Source organism: Mercenaria mercenaria, chromosome 12, assembly GCF_021730395.1.
Source record: "Mercenaria mercenaria strain notata chromosome 12, MADL_Memer_1, whole genome shotgun sequence".
Taxonomy (NCBI): Eukaryota; Metazoa; Mollusca; class Bivalvia; order Venerida; family Veneridae; genus Mercenaria; species Mercenaria mercenaria.
Genome location: NC_069372.1, coordinates 64,499,814 through 64,527,654, shown reverse-complemented (window position 1 = coordinate 64,527,654; position 27,841 = coordinate 64,499,814). Strand labels below are relative to the sequence as shown.

The window sequence follows — 27,841 nt, the reverse complement described above, 5'->3', positions numbered from 1 at the left end:
AACATTGCCCACGCCCGCTAGCACCGGCTTAAGCAGTATTCAATCTTCAAATCTAAATGAATTGAAATCAATGATCCCGAAGGACCAGAAAATATAACAACACTGAGATATAGTCGGGGCGACTTTTTACGGCCGCCACACAGCACTTAACACCCGCTGTTGTGAAGTAAATAAAATCTGGAAAGTAGATCCCTTGGAAGCACCGAGAACAAGGCAAACAGTGAAAATTGCAGACTCGGTTTGATTGAGTCTGTTCATGAGCAGTAATGAAAAATGCAACACTGCCCACGCCCTCTAAAGTCACGCTTTCTTCTTCCTATAATGTGAAATGATAAGCCCCTTTAAAACTCAGCCATCTTTGCAGTTCGCACGACTTGTTGCCTTAACTTGTAAATGTCCATTATTACAATATCTGAGGTATTGCCTCTAAAATTTAATGAAACACCACATGGAAAGGTAAATATACAATTATTATGATTTTATGCAAATCAGATAAGTGTTCCAAAGTTACACTTTTCTGTTCTTGTCGATAACCTATCTCACTCTGAACACGTAAGAAGCAGGAAAATGTCATGAAAGTGTTCACTTGCATTCTTTTCTTCTAAAATTGCAAATAAAAAAAAAACAGTCTTAACGATTTGACAAAATGCAAAATATGATCGGAGGTATTTCATATTCTTCACTCAAACTGAGTCCGCTATTAATTTGCTTTGTTGCATTCTATATTTCAAAAGGGTCATCTTATAGATTCATTTACCAGCTTTGATGGTATAAGAATACCCTATGGGCCCCTCCAAGCTTTGCTTCAGACATGGGTGGTCGCCTTGGTAGAATTGCCGATCTTACTTAGATGGCTGCCTCACATGAAGAATCCTTGACCCTAAGAAAAAATAAGTTTTTCAGCTTGAATATTTTAACAGAAAAAAAACAACATTTTCATGAAAATGTAGGTACATGTAATTTAAACCTATGATCGAAACATAGCACAATAAAACTGTTAAGGCATTGATGTTTCTTCCCATATACAGTCATATGCCAGACAAGAAAATTCGTGCGGAAACCTTGAGGAATTAAAATCAATAAAATAGATTCCAACCAGACAAAATAATGGCAGTCCTTTTCATTCTGTATTCATGAATGGTTATGAAATGTGCAACATCATCGCGTTAACTAGAATTGGCTTAAGTGGAACTATACTATACGGATATATTTCAATTTATTTCATGTCCCATCAGGGACCAAAGTATAAGTGGACTGAGTTCAAATAACGGGAAAAAAACACTTTTAGTCCACTACACGGCATAGTACTTAAAGCAGCATGCATCCAGATCGTTCGAAAACAACAAAAAAATGTATTGTTTTAGATATCTTGAAATAAATGCTATATTTCTTAAGAAGACTTTAAAACTTAATTACTGACAAACTTTATGTTACGGAAACACATTAGAATTTGCTGTTTTTACTACTTTTTACGATGAAAATCGAAAAGCGTTTGTCACGCTTTTACTCCAGGTAAACTGTCTCGAAAATAAATTTCTATAGTTTGAAGTCATTATTCACTACTTCAGCTATAGCGTTATTGGTTACGACGACTGGAAAATGTCTTTATTGCCGCGGCGGTCCGGGGTTCGATTCCCGGCACGGTCATACTTTTTTCTTGATTTGAAACTTTTAAACTATTTTAGAAACAAAAATTCATATTCTAATGTTCATAATATGACCAAACTTCAATTGGAAAGAAAGATTATTTTTAGCCAAATCTGGAAGCATGCTGCTTTAAACACTGCCGTTGTGAAAGTTAATAAATCCTATGAATACGTCAAGCATTCTTCATAAGTTACTTTATTACTTTGGTCAATCAATATGAAACTTACAACTTTAACTTAATAAACAGTTACAGGAGAAGATCTACTTTTCTCGCATCAGTAACCTGCTGTGTCCCTGCATGTGTTTGTTTTGTCACAATTCTTATTAACAATATTTGTTACTCTATCTACGCGTTTTGATACGGGTGCGTTATAAAATTTAAACATTATTGTAACATTTTATGCCATCTTTCAGTTGAACGTTTATCTCATTTTACAAGAACACAACAAAATCTCCTATAAAATTAAGAAATTAGTATTTGATGATGAAGACATAACTAAATTGAAAAGCTTTGACACATGAAAGCCGAATTTATATGTTAAATTCAATGAAGTGTATCCCAAGGTTTGTCTTTAAAAAGACAGTGGTATCCTTTCCAAATGCTTAGTTGAAAATAATTACTCCATTACCTATAATAATCTTATTTAAATTATAAAACTACTTTTACGCATATGTAACAGTATTCACAGTTTTGATTGAAATAACGTATAGAATAAAAAGTCATTACAACAGTACCTTGATCTACAGTGATGTATTTGGCTCGCAAGACCTCGTTCAATCCACAAATGGCAAAATCCCCTCGAGTTAAATACAACGGATCTGTTAAAAATAAGTTCTGATTATCTGGAGTATTCTTGAAAAATATTGCGCTTGCGGCAAAACCAGTTTAACAAACAATATTTGGAAATTGGTTTTTATTCTATTTCTTTCTTAAATTAGTTTCATTTAGGCCATGCAAAATTAGTTTGTAGTTCTTTAGAACGATCTCATCAAAAATTAGTTTTGAAATTAATAAAATTCACTCGCACACAAATACAGAAATCAGGTTAATATATAAAACAGTTAAAATTTTACACGTTCAATACTTAACTAAAAATTAGCCAACCTGGTAACACTATGGATCTCTATTAGGTTAATGATGTTTCTGTTCTGTCTAAAGATAACAAAATCGGATGCTGAGGCAGTAATAATCTAATTAATACTCCTTTATTCTTCTGGTAGAACAAAGTGATCAGCAGAACCAGAAGTAAGGTGTAATCACAATTATACTGAAATGGACACTTGTAATAAATAAATGTGTCACCTCAACACTTGAAATATTTTGGAAAGTACATCATAAAGAAACAAAAATATGTAAATTACTTGTTGGGAAAAAATAATTGCATCTGATATATTCCGTTAGTAAGAGCTAAATTGTAGGCCTTGGTTTTGGCGAAATGGGCCGTCGGAACTTCCAAAACAATCTACAGACCTAAAGCTTCGCAGCAGGATTAAATTCTGCATGAGCAGAATAGACGTCTGATTAAATCAGTTAGAGCGGAATCATTGCTCTTACATTAGACAAAATGGCATATTTTAACAATAAGATACTGCGCTTCCTTGTGATCGTTTTAACATGCCTGCAGTATCTTACTGAATTTCAATAATTTTGTAAATTAAACATCTGTTGCATTAATGCGATTAAATGTTTGTTTTGAGATGAGAAATCTGTATTGGAGAAATAATACGTGTTAGACCGTGGGTGTTTACATTTGTTTACAGCTTTTCGTGCATTGTTCAGTGTCTTCTGCATAACAGTATGACATTATTATTATCTTTTTGTATGTCTACAAATAATAGGTTGCCATTTATTCTGATACGCAGGTATCTTGTGTATAACAGACTGTATGTAGTATTCCGGTTAAATCACATATGACCCCACTTCTTGTTGTGCCGTGCCATAATAAAGGTCTGCAATGTACAACCTGTTTTCGAGTCTTACTGTAACAACAGTATGTTGTGACAAAATTAATATAAATGGTTTGTCGGCGATTTCTAACTAAAACCGTAAACGAAAAACATTCTGTTTTCGTAAATAAGATTATTAATTCTAAGTTAAGTAACACTATCGTGTTGTTTATTTTCTATTTTCCAGAAAAACTCTCATTAAATGTTTCCGGTGTCGTGCTTTCATGGCTATTTTTAACACCTATGTCTAGAGGCAGATATCGTAAGTTGTTACTGCACCATCTGACATTCAGTTTTGCCCCACTGGTCTAATATGGCATTTCTATTCTAAATACTGTAGGTGTTGTAACCTAGATACTATCTTTCTACATAATGTTGGTGTATTTAATCTTAGCACTGTTGATGTTTCTGTTATAAGCATTGTTGATGATATCAAAGACCCAATTCAACGTTGACTTGTCTGAAACAAGTTTTGTTTTCAAAAATGGTCGACCAAACCTTGTTCATGCAATTGTAAACTTTCTATTACTCTTGAATTTGACGAAACAGTTGAAATACGAGCAGAGTGAAAAACATAATTTACCAAATATTATTTTACCGAACAAACATCATCCTATACTAAAGGAGGAAACAATTTAAACAACTGAATAAATCATACCTTTATAACATGAACTACAGACAGTTATGCGCGTTTACCATGAAACACTACGTGCTTGAGAAGTAAACATATAAATAAAACTTTTAGACTTTGATTTTTGTTTGTTTATAAACACTATAATGGAGCGTTAGCGACATTTGAGACATAAATCACATATCTATTGATGTTATGGCTTGTGTCAATAAAGTCACAAACCGCTCACGTAATAACAAGTTATTCGTCATACAACCACAGTGTTTGCATAAGTAATCACTTTCTGAGTAAATAAAAAGACTTATTGGATTTGAAATTGTTTTCATTCCAAGAAATGACAAACCACCAGCAAAACGGCCAAGATAATAAATTTTAGTGAAGCTGTAATTTAACCAATATCGCAACATTTTTGCGATTTCCGATTTGCATAAATCTGATAAACTAATTTTAACCTCATGTTGAAAGATCGATTTTCTAAGACAAAATGTTTTCCAGTTTTCTTGTATTGCAACTTTTTGCAATAATGCAATCTTTAGTTATTAACGATTTAAGAAAAGAAAGTTACACAGTGTCGTTTATATGAACGGTTATACAACCTTTAGCAACAGACAAGAATAAAATATACAGTAGAAACCGCCTCCTTTAAGTCTTCACAACACGAATCTTAATAATGTTATATTTAGGTAGTTTAGTTTGAATTCTCATTTTAACAGTTGAACGTTTGTGTGGAGTATAAACTAAATTAATTTAATCTAGAGGCGAGGTTGAGCAAAATGATTCTGTAAAGTGCTTAAGTGCTTTTTCCACACAGTTTACGACAAACTAATAATGTGAGAAAACAACATATGCGATCCACGGCAATCATGATTTAAAGCCTTGAAGTGTAGCATTAATATAAGACCAAAACCGCTGGAAAGTAATTGCGCACATGCTAAATCTTTATACTGCAGCTGTGAGCGATTTAGACAAACAACGGAAACAACGTACCGGAATCACGAAAATATACATGAAACGTCAAAGAATGTTAAATAAACGATAGGATCGTTTTCGTACTTCTAATAATGACATTAAAATAAAACTCTATAGCAATGCTAAGTGTCCTTTCCGTTCACCTTTTGAAACATATTTGTAAACAGACCTCTGTAAACACGACAACAAATATGAAACACAATTACCCTTCAATAAAAACAATATACATATACTGTCTTCCATAAAAGGTTGTGTTAAAGGGCATTTCAATATCATATTTGTAAGTCGTGCCCCTCAAGACATTATTTAAGAAATGGACTGGCATTTGTGTTAAGGAATCCTGAATTATTTTTAGTGTAAAAGATGTTTCTCTCCTAACGGACATAATTGTTTAACGAGACATTAAATTGATTAAGCGTCGTCAAGAGACGGCGAAACATGAAGAAGCACTAGTAATTGTGTTTAGGTAGAGTCGTGTTGTCTAGTAACTGACATTATGTTCATTAAGTTCCAGCTGTCTAATTTTCTTTCCATTCAGTGCTGAATCAATTTCTGTCCATAAAGTCAAAGTTAAGACATATTTGTAGCATAATTTACCAAATTCATAATATAAAGAAGTGAGAATTATGTTTAGAAACAGAGTTTTTTTAGCCGAAACAAATGATCGTAGCGAGTTATAAGTTGACTTTGGCCGAAAAAAAATAATCGTAGCGAGTTAAAAGTTGACTTTGGCCGAAAAAAATAATCGAAGCGAGTTAAAGGGAATTCCTGTAGTTTTTTATGCGCATCTTTCTGCGCAGCCGACACTTTCTATGGAAAACTGAACTGAAGTCAACATTTGTTGAAACATGTGACAGACAATCTTAAATATGAGGAATCATGAATGAAATAACATTTTTGATAAGTTTTATCAGTGATCAAATGTTGATACTGGTTTATGTTGTATTAAGAAGTATCATGCCTGACAGGTATCTTGTTATTTTTGTGGTTGTGTTTTCACATCGCATTTTAGTACAAAGACAGTGTTGTTCATATAATGTAAGATAATTGACTTAGTACTGATAAAACAATATTACCTTTCAGATTATTTAGTATTAATTATAGAAAGAATTAAGAATTTTTAAAACATTTTTTAACTTCTAGCAGACATACATGTAATCAATTTGGCCAGGTTCACGCCATTTTCCGTCGGAACAGGTTTTGTATTCTAGCGTTCTTAGGCTGAACACCACTAAATCCAGCTGTTCTTTATTTCATATAAAATCCACTCACTTCATAACGGTGTTTCGACATTTTCTAGCATATCAGATTTTCAGACACTTATATTCCCATAAAGAACTAGATCGCTACTTTAGAAAAACAAAATGAAAAGGGGGTGTTAACTTTTATATAAGAAAACTACAGTTCGTTAAATACAACCCGCTGAATTTACTACTTTTAGCTTCTTTCAATTTCTCTTTTCGTGACATTAAATTCTTACGCCGCCATTTTTATCTAGCATGCGATAGGAACATGCCGATTTCATTAGAATGCAAAGTGATACATACTGAAACGCGGTAGGGTAAAAGTAAGCACGTTGCTGCCGAGAAAATGCACTAGGAAAGGAAAAAAGATTAGTACTATTTATATTTGGACTACTTGTGACTAGACCTGCGGAGGCTTACATTCTATTTGGTAGTGATCAGCCTATAAGAGAAAATTTTTGTTTGATTTTTCCATGAATTTGCATTCATTCTCAAGGTACACCTATTTCACAATGATTCTGCTTTGTTTTGGTGCAAAATATTGAGAAAATATAGAGAAATGACAATTCATTACAGGGCACCCCCATCCTCAAAAATATGCAAAATTTAGCCCTGTGCAAGCAATATTTCAATTAATTTTACCTTATTCGTGGAATTTACATTTAACATCCATTTAATCGTTACGATGTTTGTCATTTTCATTCAGAAACATGCTAATTTCAATATTATTTAGACAACTGAAGTGCTAAAATGCGAGAAAAGACATTTACTAGGTTCTAAAACGAACCAAAATAGTGCCACCTGGTCGAAAATTCGATCTAAATTCCAAAAACACAAGAAATTTAAGCGTTTTCAGCCATTTGTTACCGTTTTACATCATAAAGAATAGATTAATGGCATTTCCATTCATTTTCGAGGGGTTTCAGAAAATAACATGTATTGCCCCTTATAGGCTGAACACCACTAAATCCAGCTGTTCTTTATTTCATATAAAATCCACTCACTTCATAACGGTGTTTCGACATTTTCTAGCATATCAGATTTTTAGACACTTATATTCCCATAAAGAACTAGATCGCTACTTTAGAAAAACAAAAAGAAAAGGGGGTGTTAACTTTTATATAAGAAAACTTCAGTTCGTTAAATACAACCCGCTGAATTTACTACTTTTCGCTTCTTTCAATTTCTCTTTTCGTGACATTAAATTCTTACGCCGCCATTTTTATCTAGCATGCGATAGGAACATGCCGATTTCATTAGAATGCAAAGTGATACATACTGAAACGCGGTAGGGTAAAAGTAAGCAAGTTGCTGCCGAGAAAATGCACTAGGAAAGGAAAAAAGATTAGTACTATTTATATTTGGACTACTTGTGACTAGACCTGCGGAGGCTTACATTCTATTTGGTAGTGATCAGCCTCTTAACATAAAATTTAGCCTGGTGACCCATATATTTTAGCCATTTTTATGCTAACAATACAATTATATATTTTTATACACAAGAAAAACAGAAAAGAAAATTATGAAAGAGTTTTTTTCAAACTTTATAAAAATATTCTTCACTATGGGTATTTTTCGTTAAAAAAAGTTCACAAAAGTGAATATGAAACAATTTTTTTTTCATTTGTACCCATTATTGTAAGGATAGAGTATTATAAATATGACTGTGATATCAAATAAGTATATAATAAAATCTGTAAAAAGAAAAAAGCTTTTTGTGCTGTCTTGATGTATATTTTGGTTGGTGTTTATAAAAAAGCAGAAAATTATGAAAATGTTGAAAAATCTCTGGCAGTTTCAGCAACAGTGGGTGTGTTCAAAACAATTGTTCACAAAAAACAAGCCTGGTGACCCATTGTTTTTTATTTGTTCATTGTCTTCAGCACAAATTTTCCTATCATATATGTGAATTTAAAAAAAAAATATGAAAGGAAAAAACTATAGAAATTCTCTTTAAAAGGTGACTTTGGCCGAACAAAATAATCGTAGCGAGTTAAAAGGTGACTTTGGCGGAAAAATATAATCGTAGCGAGTTAAAAGTTTACTTTGGCTGAAAAAATAATCGTAGCGAGTTAAAAGTTGACTTTGGCCGAAAAAAATAATTGTAGCGAGTTAAAAGTTGACTTTGGCCGAAAAAAATATTCGCAGCGAGTTAAAAGGTGGCTTTGGCCAAATAAAATTATCGTAGCGAGTTAAAAGTTGACTTGGCCGAAAAAAATAATCGTAGCGAGTTAAAAGGTGACTTGCCATTTCTAATGATGGCGGAAGACCCGATGTGGTATTTTACAGGAACAGAAAGACATCTAGGTTATGAAATAAATCCGTTACATACAATACAATACAGTACAATACAATACAATACAATACAATACAATACAATTTATTTAAGATTTAGGCCGCCAGCAAATAACAGCATACATTTCAACTAAATAATGTAGGAGTACAAATGTATTTTGTCGATTGAAGTATGGAATATATAGCTTGCGAGTAATGTGAAAGTTTCAACGATTCCACTGTCGAGTAACAAAGTAAAGGTAACACTAATAGTTTCCAAGAACCTAGCACTGTCTAAGTTCATTTTTACAGGACAAAGCAGCAAGAAGTTTTTTTTTTCATCTTCTAACGTACGTATGTTACAAAGTTTACACAAGCGACCTAAGTATATTGCTATGACGACCAGTTTTAAGAGCTATAAAATGAATTCAACATCTAAAATTTGATAGCGATGTTCTCAACTTACGAATAAACGAAACATCAAGATACTGTTCATGTTCCAAGTTTCGCTTAAATTGTTTGCATAGGTAGCATTTGCTTGATCTTTCAACACTACTAGTCTAAGACCATTTTTGGAAGTACTGGTATTTCATCCTTTTGACAATCGTCTGAATGCGCATATGATGTCCTTGCGAGTCCAGTTGTAACCATAAATTACCGAAACCATTTGATGTCAATAAATGTCTCACTTTAGAAGCCCAATTTATATGGTAGCATTTCTTAACAAGTCTTGAAATAAGCATTACCAATATTCTAAACCAATATTTAGGATCCCTTTTCCACGTCTTTAAGAACAATGGATACCGTACACAATCTCCTAATACAGCAATGTTTCATAGAGTCAAAAGCATGTCTATTGTAGAGATATTCTTAGAGAAACGATGTTAAAATTATCATTATTAGGTATAGACGGGCTCAGCTAACTACATTGAATCATAGAAATACAAAAAAAAGATATATTATGTAACGTGGGTCACTTTTCTCTGTTTCCTTGTCTGTCATGTCAAGATTCAATTTAAGCTGTTATTCAAAGCGTTTTATACATGTTATAACAAATTGGGACGCGACGCTTCTCTCTATGCATTCTTGTAAGGATATGCCTATACGGATACATCGGAATGAAACTATTTAAATAAAACAAGGAGAGTTGCGTAAAAAGGTTCACCTGGAACTATTGAATTATTTGGCAGAGTGGGTTCCCCGACGATTTGTCAAAACACGTCTGCAATATATCTTCTCCAGTCTCATCAAGCATTGTTTATGTAAGAAGAATCCCGCGCATGCCGGGTCTATTGTGTAAAAATGGTGTCGCATTCTTCATTGTCTCTAATAAACAAACTTTACCAAACTGAGTGTGCAGCTATTTTAATTGATCGCATTCTATGCTTCCACCGGATCTTCTCAAAGACTTCATTAACACAGAAAACATTGCTTCTTAATTATACACAGAGTAATTTGATATATATTCTATCACATTTCAGGCAATAAAACTCGAAAGAAGGACATAACTATGCTTCTAGACATTCAGCCGAAAGCTGAAGGAAATTACTGTCATAAAATGAGGAAATGTATCTGAGATTATTAATGAAATTGCCCTTTTATTGCCATATTGTATTGCTGTTCTCTTTCTCAGTCTTATTCTATGTACTCGCTACGGCAATGCATCAGCTTTTAAAAATTGAATAATTCTTTTTCTATTTAGTTAATAAAAAAACAATAGTTAAAGTAACTACTAAAACATTGTACTTAAGAAGCAAGAAAACATTTTAATACATGTACATATATCTATTGAATGTTTGTGTTTTTCTTAAAATGAGGCGTTCAAACATTGTTTGTTCATATATTTAAACATATGATCCGATATATACTGATGTTGATATTTCATAGCCATTGCATCTTATTGATACAGGTTGATTAAGATGTTAGTCATTTAAAGCATCATTCAAATTATCTACTTAAATGCATGAACCTAACGACCCTTTGAGCAAAACCATGAAAAAAAATCAAGTTTTTCTTTTAAATTGTCTTTTAACATATACTAGCAGATGTTTGATGGTTTTATATGTACCAACGATGAAGATCACGTAATAAACCTCGCAAAATCTTTATATTCTTTTAACTTTGTCAGTGCTAAACTAAGCAGTGTACGGAGTAAATAGATAATAACAAGCTTTAATCAAAAGTTATTCATTTCACGTGGAGTGTAATTGTAACATTATCTGCACAAAAAAAGCATTAAAATTTAAAGTTAATAACACTTCTTTTTAGAGTGGTTAGGTTGAATTGTATTCTTTGAAGGTCATCTTAGATCAAAGGAAAATTATAATGTCCAAACAGAAGTGCTTATTAAACGGTATAAAGTACAAGTCGAGACACGTGTTTGAATGACGGATCTTTCATTTTCAGCAGTGTTCCTGCTTTTGATGACTGAGGAAGACCAAGATGCCCATCTGGGCATCATTTCATCACGAACGGGTACCTGGGTAGGCGCACCAACCTACAGTAAGCCAGCTGGATGGCTTCTTCACATGAAGAATTCTACGCCGAAATCAAGGCTCGAATCTAGATTGACGAAGGGCAAGTAATTTGAATTCAGTGACTACACGCCCACGGAGGCCCCCATATTGTATATTTTCAACAGCGTAGAAGGGAGTGGTTGGGCGAAAGAGTTTATGATATGTGACAAATATGTACAGGTATGCGTAAGTGTTTCAGATTCAGACGTAAAGATGTATGTGCGATAAAAAATTTCAATACTACAACAGTCATATGATTGTATTGTACGTGACTGAAAAGTAATGGTCATTTTTTTTGACATAATCATTAAATGTTAGCTCGATAAAGTACAACAGAAAAGTCGTATTTGGCAAAGTCTTAAATCAAAACAAGTTTATCGCTCTCATTTTGAGGATCTGCTTGACTCGTCTGTTAGCATAAAGCGGATGCCAGGGTAGGCATTTATAGTGACAGATAACGTACTCCGACAAACTACTTTCATGTCACTATAAAGCACATGCTTGTCTTGTAATATAACTGTTAAGATGTAATAACAAAAATCAAATTAATATTAATATTCAAACACAGTAATATTTCAAAATTAATGCTCTTTTTTTTGTCCGTAACCAACCATATCCATAACATATGTCTTTTATGACACTGATTGACATTTCTTTAACTTTCGCAAGTAAAATGATGCAAACAGTTGTATTTGAATAGTTTTCTATGGAAACATCGGTTCTGATTTTACCGTGATAAATTTCAAAAGATTGTATTTAAATTATTCCTAAAGCAATATCCTATCATTGTCATTGTAATTTGTGTAATGCTTAATAAAAGTAATTTATCTGTGCCATGAATTCTTGATTATCACCACACTTTATCAAACAAGTATTTAATTTGATAACTAGGTGTCCTTAGTTTGCATAATACCGACATGACCTTTTCATTGGCCCCAGAACAGAGAGTGAATGACATATTATTTCCTGCCCTTAAGTATATCCTTATGTTATAATATGAACACTATGGTCAAGAACGTGAAAATAAACTAGCCTATTTCAATCGCGCAATGGGTACTTTATATTGAACAATTGATATGTATCTTCCGTCGTGCAACAGTCACATTTTATGGTACATGCACTCCGCGTGTTAATGTCATTGCCTGATGTTAAATTATATGTCAAGCGTTTCAGTTACACGAGTACGCTTAGATGTGTATATAGTTTATGAAGTGTTCGGGTTATAGAATACCACTATATGAGTTCATTTTCATTTCAAAGACGATTTTCAGTTCACCTGTACGGGTTTTATCAAAATATGTGAAAGTATAAACTTTTATAGTGCAGTATTAAATGCACTTAAACGTACTGACAATAGCTTAAAGAATGGTTTGTTTTTATAGATTTGTCTAGGTTGTTTCCGGTTTGTGGTAAAGATAACCAGGTTTCAAGTTTGAATCATTGTATCTACATATTTTGCCAATATTGTATCAATTTCATTTAATTATTTTTGAAATATGAGAAAGATCAATAAATGTAGAACAAACCCCATTACCTGTACTTTTCCTATATTATCTTGAACTAATTTTTTGTGGTCCACTAACAGGCAATTTTAGGGATACAAATCCATGAAATTAAGGTATATGATAGCAGGGTCCGTGTGATCGAGTCAGTCCATGAAAGGTTATGCGTAAAAAAATTGTTTCCGGTATCCCGACCTACCGTAAATTTTTGGCCCGACCCTTAATGTTTTATGGCCTTTGAGAACATTTTTTTTTAACTTTTTAATAAAATGTTTCAAAACTGCACTTTTTATGTTTTACACATGATCAGTGATGTTAGAATCAACTCACTGATGCTCTAAAGGCATAACCCCCTTATTTGTATTCATTTTTGACCCGAAAATAATTTCTGAAAAGTCTCAGTTAACAAAAAAAATCCAAAAAAAATTTCCGACATACCTACCCCCTTTTTTTTGCATGTTACCGGAAACAAAGAATTTTTTAGACCTTATTAAACGTGCTAAGTCTCTCAAGCGCCTTAACACAGGCTTAAAAGTACTCTGTTATCTACGCATTGAATTGATTCCATGATAAAATAACAACAAGAAAATCGTCTGTAATGCCGTTTAGCCTTATTTGGTAACCTTTAAAGTGTGCTTAAGGCTACTTTTCCATTTCCATTTACTCACATTAATCAGTTACTAACAACGAGGCAGACATTTTTCATTCTGTTTATTCTTACATACTTTGAGTATTATTCATTACATTTCGCTTCAAACTACCTTGCAACGAGGTTGTAAAAATATTATAAAAAATCGTTCTCGTGTAAAAGCAAGAGCAATGTTTCACATTCATTCGTTTACCACAGCATCTGCTATGAATCAACATAACCGTGGTTTATATAATGAAATAGCGCTCATGTTACTTTTAACTTTTAAATTAGATAACGATTAAATTATCGGACGATAATTGAATCACCTGTGTAATAACAGCAATTTCCATTCATCAATTTCGCTTTATCAGAAATTTTAATAAATCAATTCGAATCAAGGTTGTTAACTTTAAGAGAGTGTTAGTATAAATTTGATCGCAATCACATTCAGAAGAACAAACTCCAAAACAAGAGAAAGTTAGACACCTCCAACTAGTCTTTGTGGCATGTTTTAGAGCTAAGGCTGATAACTAGTATCGACTGTAACCCGGGATGGCCTTAGATGAAAATCTAACAAATTAACAGCATATACCTTAGACATGTCTTCTTAAAATAGTTTGATAAACTATGGCTTGTAACACATGAGACTTACTTTTCCACTGAGTTATTATTTTACTTAAACAGAAGAAACGTGCCATTTCATTTAGTATCAGTAACTATTTTCTACCCTATATAAAACACTACAACCCATAGTCAGTCATGTCTGCATACTTGGAAATAAATATTATCTAAAAAATGAAAATCCTTCGTAGCAAATGTAAAAACTAATTTGAATACACGCTGTTTATCTTTAACAAGTGATAACATGATCAAAAAAACGAACGTGAAACTGGTCGGAATGCATTAAATTCCATATTCCAAACAGGGATAATAACGACCAGATTTCTCGACCGCTATCGTCCTTAAGAACTGCAAAAAGATACATTGTTTAATTTTAAAAGTCGATGATAAAACATTATTAATCCTATATGTATGAGCTAGCCGTTCATAAATGCATTGATACAAAATCAATGGATTTTTTTATTAGCATTAAAAATTTTACAAGTTGCATTACTGTGTACAATGCATTTCTATCTTTACATTGACTTCATGCAAGGAAATAAAATTTAGAAATTTTTATAGAAAAGTAATAGAAATCTTCGGTAGATTTACCCATCACTTGTTTTAACAGTCTCAGGAATAAGAATAAATGAAACATACATAAAGCTTTATGTAAAAATGCGTAATTACTGATAAAACACCTCAATAAGTTAGAAAAACTATAGTCAGCTGAAACGGTAAGCATTTTGATTCAACTACATGGCAATACATTTTTTAGCAATTTCAAATGTTGTTTCTTTCCACTAGATCTTCTGGAATATTTCCAAAGATAATAACTCTGTTACTCATATGTAAACATGCTAAACCAGACTTGTTATAAACTATTGCTGTTCCAAATAAGCATTTTAATTCTACACAAGTCATATGATTTCTTTAGTAAGCATTATTCTGAGGCTTCATCGCCAACAGGTCTGGAATGTCTTAGTCAAAAAAAAATTAGATGGCTTTTCCCTAACGTACAATATTGCTTAACGAGATGCTACTTTGATTAAACGTTGTGAATAGAATGTAATACATTTAGAAACCATCATAAGTGTGCTTTACAAGAGTCTTTTTGCCTGCTAAATGATATAATGTTCATTTGGTTCCCGCTGAAGTACTTCCCTTTCATTTTTATTAGGTTATGTTTTACTTAGAAACGTCAGGGTAAGAGTGTGTAATTTGACGGACTTCAAGAATTAATATTTTGAGAGGTTGCTAATTGTTTTTATGCCATTTGGAAATAGTGAAACTTGAGTAAAACTCCTTAGCAAAATCTTGATGTTTTACTAATCTGGATATGACGTGACAATATTGTTCTTCAGTTTGTGTTAGATTACAACACAGAAAGAGTAGACAGAACCATTACACAGTTAGAAAATACCAGTCACGTATACATATCTTAAAAGTGTTTAAGTGTGACGTTGAAATTTGCTAACTGCCCAAACATGAAAACAACCACATGAAAAGTTTTATATACTACAGAAATAATCACTATCAACCGAATAAAGACAAATACATTTGCATAAGTGTGTTTCATAAAGATAATTTGGGAATTAATTTGAGAATTACCAGTTAACAATAACTGCAACTCCGACATGCTTTCATTAAAAATGTTGAGGTATGGCAGTTTACTGTTAACGAAACTGTTTGTCCATTACTTATTACTTGGTTTATGACAATTTATTTATCAATTACCGTTTAACACAAGTTCTGGTAAGTCATCCTTTGCAAACACATTCACTTTTGTCATTCTGATTAATAGTAGAATAGCATGCATATTTTATTAGAATACGGCAATATTGCACTGGAGAAAGAGTGTATACCATATTCGATCTTCTGTTTCACATAAAAGGCGTTTACTACGGTGTTCCGTTTGGACAATCGTGACTTTTTATTTAATACTAAACCGCGATGCACGATGGTACGATGACGAAAACGCGATGGCACGATGGTGAAACAACGATGGTACGATGGTGAAAACGCGATGACACGATGATGAAATCGCGATGGTACGATGGTGAAATGTCGATGTAATACCGCATTTTCATTATCGTGCCATCGCGTTTTCATCCTCATACCATCGTGCCATCGCGTTTTCACCATCGTACCATTGCGTTTTCACCATCGTACCATCGCGTTATCATCATCGTACCATCGTGGTTTCACCATCGTACCATCGCGTTTTCACCATCGTACCATCGCGTTTTCACCATCGTGCCATCGCGTTATCGTCATCGTACCATCGTGGTTTCACCATCGTGCCATCGCGTTTTCACCATCGTGCCATCGCGTTTTCACCATCGTGCCATCGCCTTCCGGTTCTGTGAGAAGAAATTTACCATTTAGATTATGCTGTTTTGCAAAATGTTTTACAAAATGTTCAGTGCTCAGTTCATTAAAACTGTAAAATCTTCAAGGCCACGTCCTTTGTATTTTATGTATGCATGAAAGTAAATAAAAAGCTGGGTGTAATAGTCACATGGTATTATTCAAACTCAACTGATTCTTGTTAGGATGTAGAAGGTAAAAATGAGATTGTATCAAGTCTGTATTTTACTGACACATATGCTGTACCGGAAGGCGATGATACGATGGTGAAAACGCGATGGTACGATGGTGATAACGCGATGGTACGATAGTGATAACGCGATGGTACGATGACGAAAACGCGATGACACGATGGTGAAAACGCGATGGTACGATGATATTACATCGACATTTCACCATCGTACTATCGCACCATCGCGATTTCATCATCGTGCCATCGCGTTTTCACCATCGTACCATCCTTGTTTTATCATCGTGTCATCGCGCCATCGCGTTTTCGTCATCGTACCATCGTGCATCGCGGTTTAGTATTAAATAAAAAGTCACGATTGTCCAAACGGAACACCGTAGTTTACACTGGATTCAAAGGTTATTAATGGATTTTAGACACGCAAAATATCTTACTTGACGTCTATCGCTCCCGTATTATTTTGACGCTATTAAAACACGTTTACATCGACCTACCACAATTTCTAATTAAGCGACATCAAATTCAACGTCATTTGACCGAAACCGAGGCTACTGTTAGTTGGGATGAAATGTCATGATGGGACATGTTTTTTGCAGCCAAACATTTACTGTACTATGAATAGTGTATTTACAAAACTTACTTATTGTTGACAAACGGCGGTACACACGAAACAAACCAATAGAACTCGATTCAAGAAAAGCGGAGTTTCCTTTGAACATACTTAATACCACAGAACAGTTCCTCTTGTTGAAATATTTTTGCAGTATTTTTCGCCGTCTAAAATAGATTTGCAAAACTGATTATGATCAAATCCTCATCAAAATAAGAGGAAAACCAAACTACTTCGCATATATTCAAAGTTTCAATTTAATGATCTGATATCAGACTTACTTTTAATGAATGTACAATTAAATGGATTATATTAATTTCATTAAAGGGAATATTTATTCAGTTCATCAATATAATATGGGGAAGGGTAGTCAGGCTCCAGGAAGATTGTAGCTGGTCATGATACTTGTTTTTTTTTCTACTTACCCCTAACCAGGAGTGATAGGGTTGAGCCGCCGCCTCGAAGCTAACTGACCGTGAAAGTATATTAATATCTGTATGTTTCCTTGTAAAAATTTTAAAAAGCATGATAATTTATATGACTGAGTTTGAGTTGAAAATGGTTTCGCAGTTTTCTTTTACAAAATGGTTTCGCAGTTTTCTTTTACAGTATAAATGCTTTCAGTTTTTGTTATATATTTTTATTTTAAAGAAAAAATATGCAAAGAGTACACGATTTTGTTGGTGTTACAGCTGGACAATATGTTGACAGTATAGACACATGAAGATGCAGGTAACAAGTTCAAAAATATAAATAGAAATAATGCATTTTCATAAAACTGCAACGATCATTGTTTGAAAACGTTGAATTCCAAATGAATGAATTTAATCGCATGATGGAACATCGCCCAAAATAAAATCAATATTAATAATGCGCTCTTTTAGACTTGTCCGCGATTAAGAAAATATTTTTTTATATCTAGCTCATATACATATTTTTTTTTGTTTTCTAAAAAATGAGGGTTTTATATCTATCATTGATGTTTTTTTACTACAGAAACAAATTGCTAGAAAATAGCAGGCACGCACTACCGACAATTAAATTAATTCATTATGAAACATCATAAATTCATAGTCATTGAGCACTCTATAATAGGAAGTTTTTAAATCCTATCCCATCTTCTGACCTGTTTTCTCGGGCCCTTAAGGGAGTGTGTTTCTCTTGATGCTCTGTCTTCTGTAAAGGCATTGAGTACATGCGATTTTGCTTAACGTTTCCTTTTTTGTTTATATAAATTTACATGAGCATTTTTGAGTTTTACATGCCATGTCTTCTGTTGCAATTGCGTGTGTTAGGGGAATACTTTTATTATCAAACGGAGATCATTTTTAAATTAATGCTAAACACATTTCTGATCTTCAATAATTTCATTAAATTTAGTTTGAAAGTAACGGATATCATCTAGAAAATACAGACGTAAAGTTGAAATAAATATCCTGAACAGTGATTATATCGTTGCATAAAATCATTGTCTTGAGTTCAGATTCAAAGGAATTATGACATTTTGTGCAATGACGTGTTAAATTTTTTCTCACAAACAAGGCTCTTGTTGCATTATGACGTCACACTTTAAGTCTTCTTTGTTTAGTTGGAAACCAAATTCGGTGGTGTTAGAATATTACTTATCATGAAAATGTTTTCAAAATTGAACTGATGGTTGATAAATATCGAAAACAATGACACATGTCTTCCTTGCAAACGAAAACTACATTGCATTTGTGAACTTATTTTTTCTTGGAGACGTATCATTTTCCAGAACAGAATTCATGAAATAACATTTCAAAACAACGAGTATTTTTCTATATCTATACTTTGCCCAGAAATAAGAAAAGAGAACCAAAGAATTCTGAAATTTCTCAGTATCAAGAGAAAATAAAGAACAACCAGCCATCATTCGATACTTACTCTGCTACCTTTTGTTTCTATTAGTTGTTTTGTACCATACATTTGTACTTACTTCTGTATTGATATTTTCCTTGCATGATGTGGGTAATCATAAAGTCTGGTTTTGGACGTGGAGTGTGCAGTTTTCAATTAGACAAAGTTGTTTTAATGGTAACTGCATTTAGTGTTGGAAGAGTACCAGTGCTTAATAGATCACCACATTCCGTTCATTAGCACTCTAGCAGACGATATTGATACACATCAAACAAGCGTTTCTGGTTTCTGCAAAAAATGAACGTACATTAAAACAAGAAATAGATTAAACAAGAAATATCTTTAAAAATGATGGTCGGCGAATTGTAATAAGGAAAGAAGTTTATGAATTTTTCATCTAACATTCATCTTTCATCTAACATTTTTCGAATTGCAAAACTAAACACCGCACTTTAACAATTTAAATGGTTCTCTTTTAATTTTTCGCAAAGGTTTCGTAGGGTTACAATTTTGTTTCGTTTATCCTTAGGCGAATAATTCCAGCAGTAGTTTGATGAAGATTCATGAAGCGGTTCATGAGAAGAGGTCATTAAACGTGTTTATATTTTTAGCTAAATTGGTCCCTATCCCCATTTGTAACAAAAAACCAGGAGACCTTACGATATTGTTACACATCGAGTTTGATAAAAATCCATTACATTTTAGTGGTTAATGCGAAGAAAGGCATATCTACTTTTAGCTATAGTGGTCCCTAATAGGGCCAAAGTTCCTATATAAATAAATTTGGAAGAGGACCTTATAATGATGCTCCAGACCAAGTATGACAAAGATCCACCAAGCTGTTCATGAGACACTGCATAAAGGCATTTCTAGTTTTAGCTCTAGCAGCCCCTAAAAGGGGTTAAATGTCCCAGCTGAACAAAGTTGGCTGCAGGCCTAATAAAGATGCTACAAATCAAGTTTGATTAGAATACATGAGAAAAAAATCAATTAAAGGATTTTTTTTTATTTATTATTTTTATTTATTTTTAAAATAGGCCAACTGATCCCGCTTTAACAAATGCATATTCGCTATTCAGGAATCTTTGGACAATGACGTCACACCTATAAAAAGGTGAAGGTCAAGCAAAACATACAGTTGTAATTATTTTAATATTTCTGTTTCATAAGCAAAATTTGACCGTAGTCATATCACATAGATAATCTGTATGCAACGTACCTTCATTTCAGTGTAATGAGATTCAGTCATTATATAGCATATATATAATAAAACAGATTTCAACTGAGTTCAATATCTGCATACCATACTAAAGAAAAATATTCATATATAATAAATCAGTTAAATAATTTATAACAAATATATCAAAGCAAACAAGTACTCATTTTAATATGCAATCTGAATAAGTCAAAAAAAGCAAGAAACCTTTTCAAATACAGACGAAAATTGTAACAAGAAAACTCTTTTAAAAAGCACTTATCTACATAAAAGACTCTTATCACACCCTTATTCATGTGATACGCAGACCGTATTCAGCTCTTTCTTTAATTTATGTTGGTATTTGAACAGGTTTTTATCATATTTATTAAACTTACTTATCATTTTGAGATATATCAATATTTTTGCTAAATATACTGAGCCAAAGTTAGCTTTAAAACTGTGAACAGCGTCGTTTAGGATAAACGCTTTGTCTACATTTCACTCAGCGTAGCACAATCAACAGAGTGAAAGAAATTGACACTCTCGTCCAATCAGGCAGAGTGTTGCATAAATCTTCCATTTTGATAAATTATCTATAATGCGTTATCAAGTAGTTTGATTTGCAAACTGAAGTCACGTGGCATAGGTAACGAAAACGAATTTAGACGGCGTTCGCCGAAAAAAGATGGTCGGCCAATTGTAATAAGGCAAGAAGTTTATGAGGTTTTCATATCAGTTGTGTTATTCTATCATATATCTAACATTTTACAAAAAGCAATTTTCACAAAGGTGTCGTAGGTGTGCAATTTTGTTTCGTTTATTCTACGACGAATAATTACAGCTGTGGTCTGGAAGACACTTCTCTACCTAGAAGACTTTAATCGATCGGCTGATCACAACCTTATTCATGTGATACGCAGACCGTATTCAGCTCTTTCTGTAAATTGATATATGTTGGTATTTGAACAGGTTTTTATAATACTTGTATTTATTAAACTTACTTAATATCATTTTTAGATATATCAATATTCTTGCTGAATATACTGAGCGAAATATAGCTTTAAAACTTGTAAACAGCGCCATTAAGGATAAACAGCGCCATTAAGGATAAACGCTTTGTCTGACATTTCACTTAGCGTTGCACAATCAGCAGAGTGAAAAAAAATAGACACCTTCTTCGAATTAGGCAGAATGTTGAAAAAATCTTTCATTTTGATAAAATATCCATAATGCGTTATGAAGTAGCCTGTTTTGCAAACTTAAGTCACGTGGCTTGGTCCGTACAGGTCACAAATTCGTTTTTAGTGCGACATTCGCCGAAAACTGATTCGCGTGACTTTTTTTTTACACAAGAGAAAACATATTCCGTCCCCTAAACGTACCTTAAACATATACAATCAAGTTCTGCTTGACTGAATATTTCTAGTCAAAGGACAATTCTAGATTAGCTACGACTGGATTCATATTTGCGACTGTGTTAAGCGGTAAGCGAAAATACATAATATTATACTTGGTAATCGTCATTCTGTTGGTAAGAATTCTGATAAAGTAAGTATGGGAACATAATATTAAGTAAGTCCTTGATCATGTCAGTTTGTCATGTCGGATGTGTTGATTCTGTATGTAACTGCATGCTACAGCGCGACGTATGTTAACTGTCTGCAAACAGTCTCTAATATGGTAAGAAAGTATTACCTTGCATTGAACATACAATTTTAAGTAAATGTAAAAGAATGATACATATATAATATTTTGCAGCATAAGTGAAATTGTAATTTGATACTTTTGAGACCCGTGGTATACACTAAAATAAACCGACATTATTAACTGAGCATTTGCATAATGTAAAACAAACAAGTATTTACTGCATATATATGTGTGTGTATTTCAAAAATTGCATTGGAAATTGTTTATTTGAACGCATATATTAACCGTTAAGTAACAGAAAGCCTAGATTATTTTGTATTACCCACTGATTGACTGAAAGGATTATACATGTATGTAAGAAATGAGCTTTGAAATATTTAAATATTTTGTTGACCGTTATGATTTTAGTACACTGGTTCGCTGGCTAAACGGTTATGTTAATAAATACTGCAAACAATTTGTAAGTATAATTAAGCCAAGTAAAAGGGCTCATTTTTTTCTAAACCATTCAGCCTGGTGAAAGTTAGTGTTGTAACACCTACATTACCCTTATGAACAGCTATGTACTCGGAACCATCAGTATTGTAAGGTAATTAAGGTTCCCATCGAGTGAAAACTTCTTCTTGTCAATTAGTTAAAAGTTATTTGAGGGAGAACATCAAAGCAGCAGCTGGTTGTTTCTTTTTTCTTTCTTTTTCTCTTCTGATACAACTTGTTACAGAGCGTTTTACCGTGTTCATTTCGAAAAATGGAAGTGCATACTCTATGTCAAAATCAAAACATGTCGTATTAAAATTTTTAAGGTTTATTGCAGTTTAATTGCAGAAACACCAACTTGAGAGTAAAGGTATCTGTTCGGATTCTAAAATAACTCCAGATGTACCCGATATACAATGTATATATCAATATTGTATACCAGGTGTTTTCAAATGCTTTTAATGTTAAATATTAAAAGACGTTTCCGATGACAACATCTAATAGTTAAAAATGAACAAACATAAAACAAAAAATCTTTAAGCGGTACTTCCGTGCGTGAATGTGAGCTTAACAGTTATAGGACTAACTGTTTAAAACTGAATGGGTTCCTTCCAGTGGTATCACTGGATCAAATTATATGATCAGTAGCTGTGTGGTTAGCCTCACTGCATGCTGTCTCCAATAGGCGAGCAGTTAAATACATAATGATAAGCTGTTTTTCCCTGCACACCCACACGCATCAAGTTTTATATTGTCTCCAAGTTCTTCCGCTAAGTGGATATCTTAAATTAAGTTCTAAATAGACTTTTAACACACACTACCAAAAACATTTAATGAGGCTATAATGTTCCTAGTAAATGAAACATGCAAAACCAATCTCGATATGATAGAAAACTTAATTGATCTATAAGAACAGTAGCAGGACGTATCAGTTTCAATTTTCCACTCTTGATCACAATTATAAGACGTTTTGGGACAGGGATTATGTATTAACAGTAGTATATAACAATCGGTAGGGGAATTTGCCTGGAGCTGGAGCCATACCACGTGGCTATCACGTCATCGCGTGGGGGGCGGGGCTAACGAGTGAAAACCCCATGACCTCACAATCGCGCAACATGATAGCGGACAGGTCAATGCCCTAGAACAATGGGGAGCCGCACCCAACATTCCAAAGAACAAAAGAGAGTAGGTGAGTCAATAGGAAATTACCATGACCTCACTGCCGCACCCAGCATTCCCAAAACAATAGGGACTAGGTGAGTCAATCAGAATTTCCCATGACGTCATGTGCCAACCCAACATTCCAGACTGTAATGAGGTGAGTCAATCTGAAATTTCCATGACGTCAGAGCCCAACCCAATAGGGGCGGCCGCACCTTCCGATGAGTCATCGGGTCAAGGTCACCTCGGTCAATGCCCTACAACAGTGCCCAACCCAACATTCCGAACTTATTATCATTTCTTATTCTATCTTCTATTGTCCAATCATAATGAAATTCTTAACCGTATACAATCATACTTTATATAAAACGAAATATGAAATGTAAACAAATATCTAACCCAACAATTGTTATACCAGTACCCGCGGATCAAATTACAAAGTGGTAACGGAATGTTAACGATCTTTAAATATAATAGACTGATACGTCACATTATGTTACAAGCCATTAAAGGAATAACTTAAGCTATATTTCTTTATTTTAATGTAAGTCATCAGGAGAGCAACATGAACGAGTGCCCCGAATGTCATCAAGATTTTTCGACAAGGGATGTCATGTTAAGGCATCAACGAGGCAAACATAAATCAATGGCACCGCCACCATCACCACTTATCCGCAGTGAAGCGTATCCGCCGCCGCAACTTATGCGCAGTGAAGCGTATCCACCGCCGCCGACGCCGCCGCTTATGCGCAGTGAAGCGTTTCCACCGCCGCCGCCACTTATGCGCAGTGAAGCGTATCCGCCGCCGCCGCCGCCGCCACTTATGCGCAGTGAAGCGTATCCGCCGCAGCCGCCACCGCCACCGCAGGATCCTCCTATGACATTGTTACAACATCCATTTACCATGATGATCTTTGGTCCAACAGGTATGAATATTACATAAAATATACCAAAACCGCATTAGTTTTTTTTTTCAATTTTATGTATAAACACAAACAAGTGCAAAGGATAGTTTTATATTCAGAAATGTATATTTATTTTAGCGTGTGGGAAAACATCAACGGTCAAAGATTTGTTGCAGAATCATACAGCTAGAATTCAGCCAACAATACAAAGAATAGTGTGGTTGTATAAACGATGGCAGCCATTGTATTCAATTATTCAAAGCTCTGTTTTACCACGAGTAGAGTTTATTCAGGGCATTCCTACAGGCCTTGATGATGACGAATTCTTTATATGGACATATTTCATACCGCGGCGAGGAGAAACAAAAGTAAAAGGAGAATGCTTTCAGAAAAGATGGGTATATTTCATAACGCGGCGAGGAGTAGCAAAACCAAAAAGAGAATGCTTTCAGGAAAGACGGATATATTTGATAACGGGGCGAGAAATAGTAAAAAGACTGGACACCTAAAAAGTAAGAAACAACAAATGTATATACCCGTGGTTCTTCCAGCGAAACAGATGACCGCCATAAGTAAGAGTATGCTCGAAGGTTGGGCTAAACCTAAAGATGTATCAATCGCTAAACCTAAAGATGTATGTATTATAGGTCGGGAAGAAATGAAACAGTCCAGTGAAAAACGCAAACGTCCCAGATTAGACGATAACACGAAAAAGAGTAAGAACGTTTTCCTTCACTCCTCATCTATTTTTAGAACATTGAAGACGATGTTTCAGCGAGATTCTAGAAACTGAGGAAATTCCAAAGTTGGACGGAGTGTATGACACGGAATAACGGGAAGATTCAAAATGATAACGAATGAACTATTATGAGCTTCGAGAGACTATTAAAGTCATATCTATTTATGTACATACATATATACAAAAGATTAAACGAAGTAATACATTATCGCAGAATGATTCACATTTAAGAACCTGATTATATCCAAAGTGTTGATACAATAAAAGACATTTAGTTCACCTAGATTGTTGTGTATTTCTCCTTTTAAAATCAATTACTCTGCGGTGGTCAAATATAAAAGAAACATTTCTCCATTGTAATACGATCCGTGTTGGTTGTTAAAACAGTTTGTTTATCTGATCTGTAATTTTAATACTAATAATTACTCTCCCTGTCACCCAAGCATTCCACTGAATTGATGGAGTGATTGAGTTGACGCACAAATCGTTTTCCAAAACATAACATTACATATTATCCCCCCGTCAAAAGTAATACATGCTTTTCACATATCAATAATTATCTCCTAAGGCGGTCATTTTTTTTCTACAACTGATCATAAAATAGCGGTCCGAAATGCAACTGATACGAAATATTGGATAAAACCAAGTGTTCATTAATATCCAATACTGGCCACATAAAGATCTGAACCTCACAATTATCCTCTTCAATTAAATCCAACAAATTATCCTTTAAATAACAACGTATAGATAAGTTAAACTTCTGCATAAGCCAACAGCACTCATCCTGTATATACTTCCACTGTTTTAAATACACTCTAGTCCAAATTCTTTGCTCAATATCCGCAATTGGTTCCCACTCTGATAAATTTGACATGATTGTAAACAATATGGCTGAAAAACTGTTACTATCTTGTCAGGGTTATTTCTATACTTATTCCTTCATAACGTATAACTTAAATACGTTCAAGTCATACTTCCATTATGATACTATAATACTGTCTTCTGAGTCATTTTCTTTGATGTGGGATGTAGGACCTGAAATTTTAATATACCTGTTCTAAAGATGAAATAATAATATTCGTTCTATTACAATGACTATAATGTATGCAAGTTGTTCAACTTCTTGTTATATCTCAGCACAAGCTGGAAGTCAATATCTTATGATTGTTCCTTTTTACATGTGTAAAATACAATCATTTTACTTAAAGCCACATATTTAAGTTTGGAGTTCCTCACTATTATACTCTTCATACGCTCGTTTTTGTGCAGCATTCAATTTCCTTATGTATGCTTTAAGAGAGGGGTCACCAAAATACCACGTTGCTTTATTTGGTTATAATTACGTCTGTTTGAAAAACAGGATTCACTGATGATTTCTAAATCGGCCTGGGTATAAAATTGCTCCAGAGAAATGCTATCATTCATATCTGTTATATATATTGAATTGCATAAGGTGACGTATCAGTTTATTAAACTGGAACAAAGGGTTACCGCACCCTAGATGAGTCAATACTAAAACGTGTTCAAACGAGTAGACCGCACCCTATATATGGTATTGAAATCAACCAGTCCTAAAATGAATCATAAACAATTAAATCACGTATATATTGTATAACATAATGTACTGATACGTGCTATTATATTGCAATAAATGTTTACCTTTATTAATGTTATTGTAACTCATATGGGTATGAAATGTAATCTAACTGTACGCATTCTTTTTTTTCCTTTTTTCAGATAAAGGAAATCATTGTAAGTACTTCTATTACGTAGAAAAAAAACTTGAAGTTAAATACCTTCTTTCCTTTTCTCAATATATATCAAATCTATATTCTTGATTTTAAACATTTATTGGGTGTAAATAATAAAGAGATTTTTGATAAAAGTATAGATATCGGGTTTTTCCCCACATAAATGTTTTATTTACAAACCAATTTTACCTTTTTCCACAGGTCATCTCTTCGGAGAGAAAAAAGAAAAAAAGCAGCAAGCTTAGATACTTCCCAACTCGGGGAACCATCTGTAAGTAAAATTGTTTTGTTGTTTCAATTCTATTAAGCGAACAGAAATGAGACAATCGTAACGCGTTACTTTAATGAAAAGACACACTATCTAAACCTTTTCACATTTGTTTTTCAGCAAAAAGTGAGGAGGGTATTATTTACCCCCAATCTTGAGGGAGAAGGTTAAAAGAAATAGAGAAAGAAGAAGAGTAGCAGGATGTGCCCTGGCATCCAGGGATTTTACGTATGGTGAGTACATGTTACTTTAGCATTTATTTAAGATCGTATAGTAAACAAGTTTTCAAGGCTTTTCAAAAATGGCAAAACTATATAAAAGTGCATTATGTCACATATGCGATTTAACCAGTTATTTCTGGAAAGAATATAAATGTCAAAGGCTGTAAGTTGTAGCATCAAGTCACATATGTTATTTAGCCACTAGGTTCCTGAATGATTATTTTGAAAACGGTAAAAGGAGTACATTCGTTAAAATATTAAGTCACATATTTCATGAATTATCTAAAATAACACATGAGCTAAACATCAGTTTTATTACTTTCATAAAAGATGTGTTTCTTTGTTTTCTAGGCTGTGGCGTTAAATGTGTGAGCAACTCAGGCAAATAAAGAGTGAAATAAGAGAAATGAAAGATGATTTTTAAATGTAAAAAGTAAATAAAATAAAGTATGATTAAATCTA

The 27,841-nt window shown here is 33.6% G+C and overlaps 1 protein-coding gene and 2 long non-coding RNA genes across 4 annotated transcripts; 1 reads left to right on the top strand and 2 right to left on the bottom strand.

The window, feature by feature from the left end:
* Window positions 1-441: 441 nt before the first annotated feature.
* Window positions 442-24,057, bottom strand: LOC123535008 (uncharacterized). The gene is made up of 3 exons (XR_006683123.2): window positions 19,089-24,057; window positions 2,383-2,466; window positions 442-880 (listed from the first exon to the last, which is right to left on the bottom strand). It is a non-coding gene; the product is annotated as an uncharacterized LOC123535008 (long non-coding RNA).
* LOC123535231 (actin nucleation-promoting factor WASL-like) lies at window positions 24,050-27,841 on the top strand. 2 transcript variants are annotated; one of them, XM_045317806.2, is made up of 5 exons: window positions 24,061-24,421; window positions 26,877-26,891; window positions 27,092-27,161; window positions 27,279-27,391; window positions 27,731-27,841. In XM_045317806.2, exons 1-3 carry the CDS (start codon window positions 24,061-24,063, stop codon window positions 27,133-27,135), a joined length of 420 nt encoding a protein of 139 aa, XP_045173741.1. In that variant the 3' UTR covers window positions 27,136-27,161; window positions 27,279-27,391; window positions 27,731-27,841. The 2 variants fall into 2 exon arrangements, with proteins under 2 accessions (XP_045173740.1, XP_045173741.1); XM_045317805.2 differs by lacking the exons at window positions 26,877-26,891; window positions 27,092-27,161; window positions 27,279-27,391; window positions 27,731-27,841 and adding an exon at window positions 24,539-25,424 and having other exon boundaries at window positions 24,050-24,421.
* On the bottom strand, window positions 25,280-26,585 carry LOC128547426 (uncharacterized). The gene is made up of 2 exons (XR_008366533.1): window positions 26,376-26,585; window positions 25,280-26,174 (listed from the first exon to the last, which is right to left on the bottom strand). It is a non-coding gene; the product is annotated as an uncharacterized LOC128547426 (long non-coding RNA).